Source organism: Gambusia affinis, linkage group LG13 (assembly GCF_019740435.1).
Source record: "Gambusia affinis linkage group LG13, SWU_Gaff_1.0, whole genome shotgun sequence".
Lineage (NCBI taxonomy): Eukaryota > Metazoa > Chordata > Actinopteri > Cyprinodontiformes > Poeciliidae > Gambusia > Gambusia affinis.
In genome coordinates this window covers 24,326,421-24,343,205 of record NC_057880.1, presented here as the reverse complement: position 1 = coordinate 24,343,205, position 16,785 = coordinate 24,326,421, and the positions used below count along the sequence as shown (strand labels likewise).

The 16,785-nt window shown below is 40.9% G+C and overlaps 1 protein-coding gene across 4 annotated transcripts in view; it reads right to left on the bottom strand.

Annotated features, from left to right (window-relative positions):
- LOC122842561 (kinase non-catalytic C-lobe domain-containing protein 1) overlaps positions 1-16,785 on the bottom strand; it is a 47,839-nt gene extending 31,054 nt beyond the window's left edge. For 2 of the 4 annotated variants that reach the window (XM_044136547.1, XM_044136548.1), the window contains exons 1-2: positions 5,448-5,911; positions 1,546-1,744 (exon numbers count right to left, since the gene is read on the bottom strand). In XM_044136547.1, coding sequence (XP_043992482.1) covers positions 1,546-1,744; positions 5,448-5,552 — 304 coding nt within the window. In that variant the 5' untranslated portion in view covers positions 5,553-5,911. Of the gene's footprint in view, positions 1-1,545; positions 1,745-5,447; positions 5,913-16,137 lie in introns of those variants that run through there. The other 2 variants (XM_044136549.1, XM_044136550.1) reach the window with 2 other exon arrangements.

Genomic DNA, 16,785 nt, shown 5'->3' with positions numbered 1-16,785 from the left:
ATGAATAACTAATGTGTTATACGCTGTTTCTGTGACTTGGTTTTTGTAAGGAATGGGAGTGCTGATATCTTTACACATGAAATTAAAGATGCTGGTCAGAACAGGAGCAGAAATGCAACGTTCATCAGTTACATGAAAACTACTAAGATTTTAGTGTTTTGGATGACAGTTGTGGCCACAAGTGTTCAGTCACCACTGATGGGAATTACTTGCCCTCCCACAGGAAGCTTTTATGTCCGTTAATCGGCTACTGGCTTTTGAACATTCAAGTTACTCTTAGATAACTTTTCTCTTCATTTCCTCCTCCTCACTGGCTGCAATATAATATGAATCTTACCTTCATGAATCGAATGATTGTGTAGAGCAACTATGCTCAAGTTTAGTGTTACAAACTTGAACAAACGTGGCAAATTCACTCATCTAGATAGATAGATAGATAGATAGATAGATAGATAGATAGATAGATAGATAGATAGATAGATAGATAGATAGATAGATAGATAGATAGATAGATAGATAGATAGATAGATAGATAGATAGATAGATAGATAGATAGATAGATAGATAGATAGATAGATAGATAGATAGATAGATAGATAGATAGATAGATAGATAGATAGATATAGCATGGACTGCACCCTAGAACAACTTTGAAAAGGAAAAAGTTAGAGTGATAACCTTTGTGATATTTCAACTAGATGGACACAAAGGGAAACAATGCAGCAGAGGTCATGTTATTATGACTTTCTCCTCTTTAACATCTGACAGTAAAATCAAATGCTCAAATGGGTCAACACTAAATAATTTAGAGCACCAGATATTCAAATGATTTCTGCTGTGTGCATGTATTGCATCCAAAATGTGTGATGTATTACTTTAACAGGTGCTATCTTTGCTAAACAGTGTGTTAGTATGAATAGATGACTAAGCAACGCAGCATGACTGCTGGCTTTATTGGAAAGGTTGCCACAACAACGATTCCCATGGCAACCTACGTTCACCGAATCAATGCTTATCAATTTCTGATGTCTGGAAGCAAGGCATGAAACAAGCAGATACAGCAGAGTGTAACATGTGTAATGTGCTGATGTAAGTAATGTGAGAGGAAAAATAAAATAAGGTGAAACATATACTGGAATAATACAGGAAGTGATCCGTAAGTTCATTAAAAAAAAACTTTGTATATGTTGTGAAGTTGGCAGATTAATTATGAAACTGTTCTTCAATCAAAAACTAGATTTTAACCTGGATAAACCTAGATTTAGAGTTTCTATTGCTGCATTTCTGATCAAGTCTGTTATGTAATATTGGAATAAAGCTTACTTCTTGTATAAGTGTTATGCACTAACAGGCACGTAGGATTTTGCAGCCCACATATTGGCTGTATTACAACTGGAAGCTATATCTAGTCTGTGTGTAGGATTTATCCTCCAAACTTAAATTGTCCAAAAAAACTATCTTTCAAATAAGTGCAAAGAGCATTGCATGCAAAATATTTCAGAAATCTGACAAAAAAAAATAACATTATGTGTTCTGTTGACTCACCGCTTAGCTGCTCCATGAAGCAAACATTCCCATGAGCGTTGAAGGCCAGAGTGTCTGGTGTTATACATAGGGTGTAGAAGAGGTGGGAGGGTCTGATGCTCTGCAGGGCCAAAACACACTCTGCACACACGGCCCATACCTCCTCCTCACTGAGGCAGCTGTCCCGCAAAGAAAGAATGTCGGCCAGGGAGACGTTTTCCTGTGGAGGTAAAGAATGTTCTGGTAAATAAAGAAAGAACAGCATCCAGCAGGGTCTGAATCACCTGGAAATCAATGTCTTAAACTATTCATTAGAGCCAACTCAAATATAACTGATCAATTGAACTACAATAAACATCAAAAACTGGAAAGTTAAGACCAATGATGCTTGTTACTCTGTTATGCAGATTGATGCTGAGGCTGGAGGTCATTTTATACCTGCATTTTTGAGATACTGGGGAGATATTATTCTCTGCAAAAGCAGAACACGGGACAGTTCAAAATGAACAAAAAATGTCAGGTTAAAACAAGTTTGTTTTGTTTCTTTAAGTAGTCAGTCATTCCATGCACACATTCTTATTCAGAACTTCAGAAAATGCCCCATTTCACAGGTTTTGTTCTCGGGAGCAACATTTGTCTTTTCTAATGGTAAAATTTATTAGAGAATGTTTTCCAACATCTAGAATTTCTAACATTTCTAACAATGCTCACAGTTCTTTTTAAATGTGAGCATTGAATTTTACAATAAATGATCCGAATTGTAAATTCAATTAAATAGAAAGGTCATCAACTTTAATTGAAAACAATATAGAATAAATTGATTAATTACAGCTTTACCAGGGACCTTATTACTGTTATTACCTCCAGAAACTTTTTAAAAAGGTAGCCAGATGGAGTCATAGATAATATAGGAGTGGCACTCCAAAGAGCTTTATTATGCTTTTACCATTTATATGAGGATGGGGATGAGCTTTTTATATAATTGAGTTCCTCGCTATGATGAACAAAATGGCAGTATAAATAAAAGTTGCACCTTATTTAAATCTAATTTTCTCCTATTTTAAATTCATTTTCACTGTCCGCTTGGTTGGAAAGTGGGGGAGTAACATCTAATTACTTCAACAAGAGCTTTTTCATGTAAATCCAAACAGGCCCAATTTATTGAAAAAAAAGAGAGACTATTTAAATAGTTATGTACAGCTAAAGGACAGTTGTTTTAGAAAAGAAATCAAACCAGCACAAGACATTTAAATGCACTGCTGAAAGTCGAACGTCTGCAGTTCAAACATGGAGAATAAGATGTGAGTGTGTGTGTGTGTGCATAGTTGTTTGTCCCGTCTGTCTCTGTATTGCCCTGCGACAGACTGGCGACCTGTCCAGCGTTACCCCCGCCTCTCGCCCGGAACGTTAGCTGGGGATAGGCACCAGCAACCCTCCCGACCCCATTAGGGACAAGGATGTTAGAAAATGGATGGATGGTCCCAAATTAATTAACATACAGATTTGATGCAGATCAAACCACACAAATTCTATATATGCATCCAAGAATCACTATCTTTAGGTAAAATAAAGTACCTACTTCATCTTGTTCTGTGTTGCAAATACTTGTAAGAAGCCACAAAACCAATTTAAAATAGTGGTTTTCACTCCATAGATGTTTGTCCAAATTCTTTTAGTTCCACCATCTCTCCTTGTCTCAGAAGAAAACTGACTGAATATTATCACTTCAGTTATTTATGATGTTCAAGAAGATTTTTCTTGTAAATTACCTTTGACAAATTGACAGAAACAAAAAATACTAACACTAGAGTCAGACAAGATCTTAATTAATAGAAATATTTGTGCTTACACCTCTCTAAGACATGCAGAGCACTTAGAAACAGTGACCTAATTTTGAAACCAGATGTAGGAAATCGAGTACTTTCTGCAGGAGACAATATTTGTTCTTCTAAGAAAAATGATGCACATACATAAAGTGTACACACTCACTTGTTGCAGGAGACAATATTTGTTCTTCTAAGAAAAATGATGCACATACATAAAGTGTACACACTCACTTGTAGGCAACTGTGAATCTACACACCCACACTGAACACACTGCATCATCTGTGATCCATTACCAAATGGCACCATTTACCCTGGCAGGCGCAGTGATCCCAGAAATCCCAGGCAGTATCCAGCATAATGCAGAAGTCTGATTATTACAGGATCTTCTGTAGGCTCAGAACACAAAAGCTGGCCGTCACTCAGACACAGGGGTGGATGTTTGGAGAGTAAAGTGTGTCACGAAGCAGTCACTGTCATTTCCTCCACCCAGCACGATTTTTACACTTTTTCCAAGACAGACAATTAAAGCATCTCAAAAGGGCTTTATTTTAAAATTTCTGCCACCTACTCTGCAGGTCTTCTTTGGAAACCTAAGAATAACATTTGATTAGAAATAAAGTACCACATTGAACATATTCATAGGAGAAAGGTGGCAGCAGGTTGTTAAAAAAATGTCAAATTTGTGTGATGAAGTTGTGTGGAGAGAAATTACAGGGCAGAGATGAACCACTTCATGCAGTAGCAGCATCACCAGAAATAGATAGCTTCCCATGAGGACAGTGCAGGGGAACACTAGTCTCTCTCAGCCTGCTCAACTTAAATGTGTTAGCCTACATAAGCTCCAAGGTTCCCAACAACCTCATGCTATGCTCCAGATCTTTGACCTTTGGAAGTGAGAGGAAAGGAAAGGCCAGTGGTCTTAAGGGTCATTGTTTTCCACACAAACCCAATTATAAAGTTTGACATTCTTAAAGTTAGTCCCGAATTAAGCAAGTGAAGATCCAAGGAGTAGCAAAACTTGTGTTGACTGGGAAAGCTTTATGTAAACTGACCCTCTAAAGGGAAAAGTGGAAGAAAATACTTTGTTTTTCTTTTTATGAGTTCCTAAATGGGGATCAATTTAGGTTCAATTTAGAACAATTTAGGTTAAATTGATCCCAACACATTTTTGGTTCATTTCATTTGTACAAAGTAAAAAAAAAATATTAAATAGAAGTCACATTTTCAAACTTTTACTGGGGAGATGATTAAGTAGCCAAAGGTCAGGTCAGTTTACTGGCCAATTAAGCTTAGTGTTGCAATGATCATCTAAATAAGCATTGATATTTTTGGTATTGAGGACAGTTGCCAAGTCATGTTGTAAAATGAAATCAGCATCTCCATAAAGCTTGTCAGCAGAGGGAACAGGAAGTGCTCAAAAATACACCATGAAGGTTTTCCAAACCTGGTCCTGAAGTACCCTTGCTGGGTATGTTTTCAATGCCTCTTTGCTTCCAAACACCTGATATAAATGAGTGGGTGGTTTCAGCTTTCTCAGGTAAGACACCTGTGATATTGACAGGTTTAGGAGTTTTAGCCCATATCTTGGGAACATCTGTGCATCGTTGCTCTTGAAGCTTCGACCCCAGCCAAGCTTTGCCTAACAGTTTACTCAAAGTTGTGGTTGTCTTTGCTGCTTGTGGCCTTTTTTCTACCACATCTTTCCTTCCTTCCACTCAACTTCCCATTAACATGCTTGCATTATTATGTTGTATAAATAGCCACCATCTTTAACAATGCCCTGCTGTGGATTACCCTTTCTGTGGAAAGCCTAATGGTCAAGTCAGTAGTCCTCCTCATTGATTATGTAGGTCATAAAAAACATTTCTGATATTTTTTTTAAACTGTAAACTATAATATCCAAAACAGAATAAACACTTAAATTGTATTAATCAGTTTTTAATTCATATATATAATGTGAGTTTCACTTTTGTGGATTAAACTGCTGAAATAAATTAACTTATCAATGATGTATTGAGATATACCTACTTTCTTTTATTTAGTCGTAAATAACATCACACCTTAAAAACCCATTCCAGTAAAATCCTCAACCTCACCTCATCTTCCATCAGTGGAGGGAGATGCTCCAGATCATAATATCCATCTCTCTCACCAGCTTTCTCCAAGTATGTGACAGCAGCATCACTCCCGGAAGTCTCCATTGCACCAACTTTGATTCCCTCAAGGAGCGCAGCGAATTGCAGCCCAGACAGCGACGTTTCCAGCAGAGACAGATGGCATGTCTGAGCTCTCAGGACAACACCATCCTGTCAGAGGGAGCTCGAACCCTCGCTGCCGGTCGACTGCCACTGTGGGACGCTGGCGTCCAAACGAGCAACGCCATAAAGAAGATGTAAAGTGCAGCAATGCGTTCGCTCTGTGCGCGGTGCTGCTGCTGCTGCCGGTGGTGGGGGCGCTAGCCAGGCTCTGAGGCTGTCACGGCTGCAGCACCTCCTCAGAATCAAGGCGAAACATTCAGTTTTATTCTGAGCTTCGGATGGATCTTTCCCTGCGTGTGCAGGAGCCAGAGGAGGCGGAGTGGAGAACGCTTCTCCCTGGATGCCACAGTTGGCCCTCCTCCCCCGCCCCCCTTTTCACAGTAGCCTCCAGTTTGAGTGACTCATATTTATCACTTAGTCCACATTATCGCCACTTATCCCTGTGATCATGCTCTGCTTGGGGTGTTATTTGATTAATATGCGCAAATATGTTGTTTTTTTTACTGCTCATGTAATTTACATGTAAAGGACTTTCTACTTAATCATAGTTCTCCTAATGTGCAGGGATGTTTTTGTTTGGTTGATATTTATTAGGAAATTTTATGACAATAAAAAATCAGCTGGGTTATGAATAGATAATTTCTAGTGCAACATTTCTTAAAATGCACTTCCTATTTTTTAAAAAAGCCAGCAGAAGAAATAAAGTCTGTACTGCATGGATAGGATACCATCACAAGAGGAACAATACAAATTATTCGAGGAAGGTATGACTGCGTATTAGGGCCAAAAGAGGAGTAGCTCACCTGTTGGATCAGACCTCACAAGCCGCCCGTCACTTCTGCTGTTTGTTCCACCTTCGACCTCTTCTGATGGATTCTGACAACAGCAGATCAGGAACACAGTACAAAACCTGTAAATTTCTAGACACTCTGACCCAGTTGTCTGGCCATTTCAATCTGGTCCTTGTCAAACTTGTTCAATTTCTTATGCTTTACTCATTTTTCCTGCTTCTTGGACATCAACTTTACAAAGAGCTCACTTGCTGCCTAATACATCTCACTTTCTGAAAGGTGTCACAGTCCATAGTCTTCATCGCTGGGTCTGTTCTTGTTTTTGATCCAATGTTTCAGAAGAATTTGTGTCCTTCCCGATCCATTGTAAATGCTTGCTCAGTTTTAGTATCAGCTTGTGCTGTGTAATAAATAACAGAGAACCCATTTGGGGTCCAGTGGCGCTCAGGTTGGTGACGGGTGAATGAGATTGCAGTTTCAGCGGCTCTATGGCCGTTGTCTCTGAATTGTTGTCTCTGAATTGTTGTCTCTGAACCGCTGTCTCTGAACCGTTGTCTCTGAACCGTTGTCTCTGAACCGCTGTCTCTGAACCGTTGTCTCTGAACCGTTGTCTCTGAACCGTTGTCTCTGAATCGTTGTCTCTGAACCGTTGTCTCTGAACCGTTGTCTCTGAATCGTTGTCTCTGAACCGTTGTCTCTGAATCGTTGTCTCTGAACCGTTGTCTCTGAACCGCTGTCTCTGAATCGTTGTCTCTGAACCGTTGTCTCTGAACCGCTGTCTCTGAACCGTTGTCTCTGAACCGTTGTCTCTGAACCGCTGTCTCTGAATCGCTGTCTCTGAACCGTTGTCTCTGAACCGTTGTCTCTGAATCGTTGTCTCTGAACCGTTGTCTCTGAACCGTTGTCTCTGAACCGCTGTCTCTGAACCGTTGTCTCTGAACCGTTGTCTCTGAACCGCTGTCTCTGAACCGTTGTCTCTGAACCGTTGTCTCTGAACCGTTGTCTCTGAACCGTTGTCTCTGAATTGTTGTCTCTGAATCGTTGTCTCTGAACCGTTGTCTCTGAACCGCTGTCTCTGAATCGCTGTCTCTGAACCGTTGTCTCTGAACCGTTGTCTCTGAATCGTTGTCTCTGAACCGTTGTCTCTGAACCGTTGTCTCTGAACCGCTGTCTCTGAACCGTTGTCTCTGAACCGTTGTCTCTGAACCGCTGTCTCTGAACCGTTGTCTCTGAACCGTTGTCTCTGAACCGTTGTCTCTGAACCGTTGTCTCTGAATTGTTGTCTCTGAATCGCTGTCTCTGAACCGTTGTCTCTGAACCGTTGTCTCTGAACCGCTGTCTCTGAACCGTTGTCTCTGAACCGTTGTCTCTGAACCGCTGTCTCTGAACCGTTGTCTCTGAATCGCTGTCTCTGAACCGCTGTCTCTGAATCGTTGTCTCTGAATTGTTGTCTCTGAATCGCTGTCTCTGAACCGTTGTCTCTGAATTGTTGTCTCTGAACCGCTGTCTCTGAACCGTTGTCTCTGAACCGTTGTCTCTGAACCGTTGTCTCTGAACCGTTGTCTCTGAACCGCTGTCTCTGAACCGTTGTCTCTGAACCGTTGTCTCTGAATCGTTGTCTCTGAACCGTTGTCTCTGAACCGCTGTCTCTGAACCGTTGTCTCTGAACCGTTGTCTCTGAATCGTTGTCTCTGAACCGTTGTCTCTGAATCGTTGTCTCTGAACCGCTGTCTCTGAATCGCTGTCTCTGAATCGTTGTCTCTGAATCGTTGTCTCTGAACCGTTGTCTCTGAACCGCTGTCTCTGAATCGCTGTCTCTGAATTGTTGTCTCTGAATCGCTGTCTCTGAACCGTTGTCTCTGAACCGTTGTCTCTGAACCGCTGTCTCTGAACCGTTGTCTCTGAACCGTTGTCTCTGAACCGCTGTCTCTGAACCGTTGTCTCTGAATCGCTGTCTCTGAACCGCTGTCTCTGAATCGTTGTCTCTGAATTGTTGTCTCTGAATCGCTGTCTCTGAACCGTTGTCTCTGAATTGTTGTCTCTTAACCGCTGTCTCTGAACCGTTGTCTCTGAACCGTTGTCTCTGAACCGTTGTCTCTGAATCGTTGTCTCTGAACCGTTGTCTCTGAACCGCTGTCTCTGAACCGTTGTCTCTGAATCGCTGTCTCTGAACCGTTGTCTCTGAACCGTTGTCTCTGAATCGTTGTCTCTGAACCGTTGTCTCTGAACCGCTGTCTCTGAACCGTTGTCTCTGAACCGCTGTCTCTGAACCGCTGTCTCTGAACCGTTGTCTCTGAATTGTTGTCTCTGAATCGCTGTCTCTGAACCGTTGTCTCTGAACCGTTGTCTCTGAATCGTTGTCTCTGAACCGTTGTCTCTGAACCGTTGTCTCTGAACCGTTGTCTCTGAACCGCTGTCTCTGAACCGTTGTCTCTGAACCGTTGTCTCTGAACCGTTGTCTCTGAACCGCTGTCTCTGAACCGTTGTCTCTGAACCGTTGTCTCTGAACCGTTGTCTCTGAACCGTTGTCTCTGAACCGTTGTCTCTGAACCGCTGTCTCTGAACCGTTGTCTCTGAACCGTTGTCTCTGAATCGTTGTCTCTGAACCGTTGTCTCTGAACCGCTGTCTCTGAACCGTTGTCTCTGAACCGCTGTCTCTGAACCGTTGTCTCTGAACCGTTGTCTCTGAACCGTTGTCTCTGAACCGTTGTCTCTGAATCGCTGTCTCTGAACCGTTGTCTCTGAACCGTTGTCTCTGAACCGTTGTCTCTGAACCGTTGTCTCTGAACCGCTGTCTCTGAACCGTTGTCTCTGAACCGTTGTCTCTGAACCGCTGTCTCTGAACCGTTGTCTCTGAACCGCTGTCTCTGAACCGTTGTCTCTGAACCGTTGTCTCTGAATCGTTGTCTCTGAACCGTTGTCTCTGAACCGTTGTCTCTGAATCGCTGTCTCTGAATTGTTGTCTCTGAATCGCTGTCTCTGAACCGTTGTCTCTGAACCGTTGTCTCTGAACCGCTGTCTCTGAACCGTTGTCTCTGAACCGTTGTCTCTGAACCGCTGTCTCTGAACCGCTGTCTCTGAACCGTTGTCTCTGAATCGCTGTCTCTGAACCGCTGTCTCTGAATCGTTGTCTCTGAATTGTTGTCTCTGAATCGCTGTCTCTGAACCGTTGTCTCTGAATTGTTGTCTCTGAACCGCTGTCTCTGAACCGTTGTCTCTGAACCGTTGTCTCTGAACCGTTGTCTCTGAACCGCTGTCTCTGAACCGTTGTCTCTGAACCGTTGTCTCTGAACCGTTGTCTCTGAATCGTTGTCTCTGAATCGCTGTCTCTGAATCGCTGTCTCTGAATCGTTGTCTTTGAACCGCTGTCTCTGAACCGCTGTCTCTGAATCGTTGTCTTTGAACCATTGTCTCTAAATCGTTGTCTCTGAATCGCTGTCTCTGAATCGTTGTCTCTGAATCGCTGTCTCTGAACCGTTGTCTCTGAACCGCTGTCTCTGAATCGCTGTCTCTGAATCGCTGTCTCTGAATCGTTGTCTTTGAACCGCTGTCTCTGAACCGCTGTCTCTGAATCGTTGTCTTTGAACCATTGTCTCTAAATCGTTGTCTCTGAATCGCTGTCTCTGAATCGTTGTCTCTGAATCGCTGTCTCTGAACCGTTGTCTCTGAACCGCTGTCTCTGAATCGCTGTCTCTGAATCGCTGTCTCTGAATCGTTGTCTTTGAACCATTGTCTCTAAATCGTTGTCTCTGAATCGCTGTCTCTGAATCGTTGTCTCTGAATCGCTGTCTCTGAACCGTTGTCTCTGAACCGCTGTCTCTGAATCGCTGTCTCTGAATCGCTGTCTCTGAATCGTTGTCTTTGAACCATTGTCTCTAAATCGTTGTCTCTGAATCGCTGTCTCTGAATCGTTGTCTCTGAATCGCTGTCTCTGAACCGTTGTCTCTGAACCGCTGTCTCTGAATCGCTGTCTCTGAACACGCATTGGGGAGCCACAGCTAGATTTGTTGAGTACTAAGTCTTGTAATGTTGAGATTAAATCAGTCAGTACTTTCCCTTTAGCAGCCAGACAATTATTATGATCATACAAACACTTTAGAGTATCCCCTCACAGACTTTTTACTGAGAATAAAGCAGCATGGTTTGATTTTTGTTGGCAGCATAAAGTAGCCAGGAGAGGGATGGATTCAAAAGTTGTTTATTCTTCACACGGATTAACTGCTAATCTACAAATACTACAAAGCTTCTTGTTGCCATGAGCATCTGAACCTCTGAAGGTGAAGTACTAGTTGAAGCTAATGAAGGAGAGTTTTTATTGAATGCTTCTGTCATGGAGTTTTTTTCTTTCTTACAGATATGGCAGAGTAAGAAACAAAACTACAGGGAATGGGTTCCTGAGAAATTTAATACACCTCTCTTTGTGTTGTTCTGGTTGATGGAAAAGGAAAATTTGAACATCTGAAAACGAAAACTTCATTGCAATTTATCTAAACCTAATTTTTACAGGATAGAGAGCAACTTAATGTACAGAAAAAAAATTGTTCACAGTTAAAAGAAGCAAAATGTTCAAAAATATGTACAATCTCTGACAAGATTGTTGTAATTTAAAAAAAAAGTACATATCACATTGCCTGCTATCATTGCTCTGCTTTGAGTCTGAGCTTATGATGCTAAAGTTGTAGGATTATAAAATTACAACCAAATTGGTGGCATTTTCTTCATCAGGAAGACTTGTCAGCCAATATATCTGTAGGATTTATTAATGTTTGTTGTGCAAATGTCTGCAGTGTGCTCTGTGTGTTTGTGGGTATGAAGAAACATGCAGGCTTGAAAGCCAAGAGGGAAGAAGGAGATGCATATTCATCAAGCCTAGCAGAGAAAACGGCATAACGGCACAAACTCAGTGCTTGTGGAGCAGCTGCAGAGAGAGTTGAGAGCTAAAGGAGGAAAACCACCTTAGAGACGCTCTGGTCACAGAAAGAAAGGAAGCAAAGTGATGTTATGTTTTCACAGGAGTTTGAGGTGGAGTACAATCACCCTCCTCTAATTATTTGAGGTGCTTCACTGTTGATGAAATGAAAATCAGAAAAATATGCCCAACTGAGCAGGAAGGGGCAGCTAGCATCCTGAATATTGCTAATCTTCCCTTCCAGCAGTTGATTGAACCATCATGGCTCCCAACACACTTTTGAAGTATTTACATCCCTGCTGACATTAGCACAATATTTTAATTTCTTGTAAATAGTCTGTTGCTGTTTTCTATGAAATAGCTACATCTTAAGACTCTCAGTCACAAATTTTTTTGATCCGAATTTGCTATTTTTAAGAACTGTACAATATTGCTTTTCTTATGATGTAAATTTGCACTGACTCTAGAGTCTCTTATTCCATTTTTTGCTATATTTTTACCTTTTGTGATCCTGTTGATTTAGTCTTTCATCACAGTTTTATTTTGCTGCTGGTATACCTGCATTTTCCCATAGTGAGACAATAAAACCTATTGCTTTTTTACATCTATAGTTTATTTAAAGCAGGCTAACAATAAGTATTTGTGAAAGCCAGCATGTCAAAAATAGCGTGAGAGCTGGAACAGAAGTGTCCTGTATTTAATAACTTCTACCTGGTTGCCAGGCCAGAAGTATGTAGTAAACTTATTCATGGACAATCCAGCTGATGCATTAACCTGACTATTAACCTCTGTCTTACTTCAGATGATCATAAACGCGGGTGTCATCTTTATTAGAATGAGTTCCTGCTTTTAAACACTAGATGGCGTTCCTGGATAGTGAGCAAAACCAGAGCAGAAATCTAGCAGGAAGCCTCCTGGTAGATTTCCTTTTCTTTTTTTTTTAAATGTGACTTAAAGTTACTCCCCTTGTACATCAAATCACTTCTTTACATCACTGTTTGTTCTCATGTTTTGAGGTTAAAAGCAGTAGTTTTTGTCATGGCGTGTCCCACCTCACAGAGGGAAACTCAAAGGACTTCTGTAAATAGTCCGACATGTCAGAGCTCACTCTTGCACATTTGACCATATTTCTAAAGCCTTTTCAAAGTCAAGTGTTCATTTGCAGCTTGAGACTCCCATAGCTCATCTGGTAGAAACAAAGAAAAGTGGTGACAGACTGATTTTTCAAGAGCAGACTCTGAACTCATCCTAAAGGGAATGTGGAGTTTTAAATTGGATTTTGTTCTCAGACAGCTGTTAGACATTGGAAAGTCCCACTTTCTGAACTGACCGTAAATTAAGACTGTAATATTTGATAAAACTCCTCCTGCTTTGGAAACCATTAGGACTACATCATGTGATGTTGCAAAAAGCTGCAGATGAACAGATGTATCATAGCAACTGAATGACTACCTATCATTAACAGCTAGATATACATGAACATTCATGTTCCAAGCTCATTAGCATATAGAAAAAATGGAAAGTGGAAAATTAAAATAAAAGTGCTGCTTAAAACCTGAGAGAAAGGAAAATAATATAACTGCTAAAATACCAAAAAGGACAATGAGAACCATGAGTACAACACTGAGTTTTTTCTTGTTTTTCTAATACAATAATTTAGAAGACATTCTTTTAAACATTCTGCAATGCTTTTGAGGGAAAAGTTTGATTATTTATGAACATTCCTTCTCAAAGATCACTCCTGCATGGGGGACATCATCATGGTAGAGAGAGCAAAAATACCTGATACAATCTTCTAGGGGTCTTTGCAACATGACTGTCACATTTACCATTTCTGAATATTTCTCTTATGCCTTATTGGATACAGATAGCTTCTGCAGTGGGAGAAGGATTGATTCATCTTATTATACCTATATTATAACCTAAAATTAATATGTGAACATTCATTCAGAAATGTCTTTCTGTGGATGAATTTGAATTCTGTCATTTGAAATGATCTTTTTGAGAAGTACTTATGAAGTTTTGGATTTCCTTCCACAAGTCCCTCTCAACAGTAGCTTTGATACACCAGTTCATCTCTGGCCAAAATTTTTATTGGACAATTTAAAGACTGATTTGTGCCCAAACTTTGGCTTCCGGGTTAATGCGAGGAGACATCGTTCCAGTATTTTCACACAATATTTTTTCTTCTTAGTGCCATTGATCAGTCATTCCTGTAGTAAAACATCCCCATAACATGATAATGCCAGTCTCATATTTCTCATTTGGCATGAGGTTATCAGGATTTCAACCTTCCCTCTTTTCCTCTAGTTATAAGGATGGTCATTATAATAAAACAATTACATTTTGGCTTCATCAGATCACAGGATTTGTCTTCAAAGTTTGAGGTTCGTAACTCTGTGTGATTTTATCTTACACAGAGTTCGTAACTCTGTGTAATTCTGATTTTTGAGTTTTGTCTTCCCTCTCTCTGTTTGGTCTTTCAGCCCTGTAAGATGCAGAAGTCATTTTACAGTGTAACATGACAATGTTTTACTGCCTTCTTCAGCTTTTTGCTTTTACACTTATTTCACATGAAAACACATTTGAGACACAGAATCCATCTTCTTCCAAAGTTATTTGATGGAAACAGATTTCCACTGTGTTTATACATGCGTATAATTGTTTGAAGAGATTAATGTTGCAGCGTCAGAGATATAAATAATCCTTGTCTCAAAGTTCTATCCAAACACGTGGAAGTCCACGTTCCTTTTCTTACAGAAGTCATTTTCTTACAGAAGTCGAGAGCGAATGTTTTCTGCTCTTTTTACAATGGTTTTCTCGAGATAACAAGTTCATTCCCCGATAGTTTTCTCAAGTTATTTTCCTACTTTCCACATATTCTTTTTCCAAATGGTTTTGTTGAAATAACAATTCAACCTTGAAAAACCAACCTTTGTCTTTTCAAGCTCACAAAATGATCGGTGTGTGTGTTACACCTGATTCCGTCCTCCAAATGTTTGTCACAACGGCAAACATGCAACTTCATTTCCATGCATTTGAAGGATAAAATCAGGTTTAACACACTCACCAATCATCTCGGGATCTCAAGAAAACCAACAAGAAATTAAGTGTTTTTATTGAGAAAATGGAAAATGAACTAGTTATCTTGAGAAAACCATCGGGAGAAAGTACACATGGAGAACGTTTGCTGTTGGCTTCCATACTTTTTTCTTTTGTCTGATTCATTTTAAATGTTCCACGTCACACAAACAAGAAGTGTACTTGAGGTGCCCTAAAATAGATCCACATTTGTTTCTCCATTTAAGTAAAAACTTGCACCTTTAGACCTTGAAGCTTTCTGAGCAGATCATGGGTGCCGAACTTTGAAGGTCTTCTGGACGTGTCTCACTGGTTGGGGACCAGGCAGACCTGAACTAATGTCAGATAAGCAAAAGTCAATGAACAGAAGGAGACTACTATAACCACAGTACATTTTTAATTACTACAACTTTAAGAAAACATTGAAAAAATTGTCTTCAGTACAGAGAATAAACCAGCAGAGGTGGACGGTTATCAGCAGCCATGTGGGATTTAACAACCCATAACAAAAGACTTCCTCAGCATAATCTGCTGGTTTTACTCCTCTCCCTCCCTCAACACACTCAGATCTGCTTCCTGTCTCCTGGTCCTTTGCCACCCACCACCCAGCTTTCCCGTTCTGTCTCTTCCCTGAAGTTGGGAGAATCAGTGGGGAGGTATGGACAGAAACATCCCTCACCTCTCCTCACCTGGCTGGGTGTCTTTATGCAACCCAGTGGAGTGACAGCCTCTTTGGCTCTCATAATCCACCAGATTGATGGGTTAAAACCGTCACGTGATTCTTTGCACTCTTCCTGCTGTACAATGTTGCATCACCATCAGCAGAAGATATAAATAACACAAAAAAAGGCTGGTGGGGAAGGAAGGAGAGCAAACACATGAAACAACACAGATTAGATGGTGATTGCTCTCACCAAATCCAGAACACGACTTTAAGACAAGGAGCTCAGTAATAATCACACTAGCTTGACTCACAGTCTTTGTCATCATTTTACAATTTTTGTCAGTGATTTGATGCATGGAGTAATTCTGCAGCGCAGCATGACTGTCACGTGAAAACAAGTTAAAGGGAATATTCGGGCATGTCACTCACTGAGACGTCAAGTTGTTCTTTCAGAAACAGGAACCTGCCTTCAGATTGTCACATAATAGATATCAGGTGCAGCTGTGTTGACAGTAAGGGAGTGGGAAGTGGAAGAATAGGGCTGAGTGAGGAGAATTGGGTTAACAGATCTGTTCATTACTTCTGGTGCTTAGAGGAAGGATTCTGAGGAGCTGCTGAGAGTTATTAACGGGCTGGAATGCATCTTCTGCCCAGGGTGACATACTGGGGCCCAACACAGCTTTCCTGATCAAATAAACAACAAAATAAAAGATAAAAAAAAACCCTGTTTGGATGTTTGAAGAAATTTACAACCTCCACTGACAAACTGTGACAAATTAACATGCTTCACAGTTGATTCATCACCAAATAACACCTAATCATTGTTCCTAACATGTACATGATAGTGAAGTCAACACTCTGCTTGAGTTGTTAAATGAAACTGTTGTCATTTCCTCAGTAAATGTTATGATGGTGTTAAACCGGTGATACATTCAGATCCTGCAGCAGGTTTGGACACACATCTCAGTCACACAAACACACAGCTGAAGACATTTCTGGGACACACACACACACACGCGCATACATTAGAAAAACTGCTTTCTAGAAATTAAATGATGATATCTCATAAGCAGCTTTGCCCACCTCTTTCTGTCCTCTCTTTCTCTTTGATCTTCCAAACCTTCCTCCCTCGTCTTCCTTCATCCACTGAGCCTCAAATTCCAATCCTGCCTTCACCTCCTGCACACACACACACACGGATAAAAACACACCAGCACACCGCCACCCGCCCCGTCCTCTCTGCCACTCAGCACTCGCTCTCCCACCCTGCGAGTCTCGAGCATGTTATTTAAGTCAAGGACAGCATTAGCATGACGATCACAGCCCTCTGTCACAAGTCTTGTCTGCCAAGATCGGAGCCGGAGGAGCAGGCTGGGTTATTGATGGGAGACAGAACTACTTAACACATGAGGAGAAGGAGGAGTGAGAGAGAGCCAGAGGCATATGGAGTCAGGATGACACGGGATGTGAGAGATCAGAGATGGGAACAACAATCCCACCCTTCATCAAACGAAGGGTTTTTGTAAGGAAGATGCAACACTGTTTGTCATCTTTACCGGGCTAAAAAAATCCCTCACATTTAACTGTTTTATAAACATCCCACAGCGCCTCTCCAAAGTATTCACACCCTTTTCAAATTTTGCCATATTACAACCACAAACTTCTATGTATTTTTCGGAATTCTGAGATATAGATCAACGCAAAGTAGTACATAATTATGAAGTGGAAGAG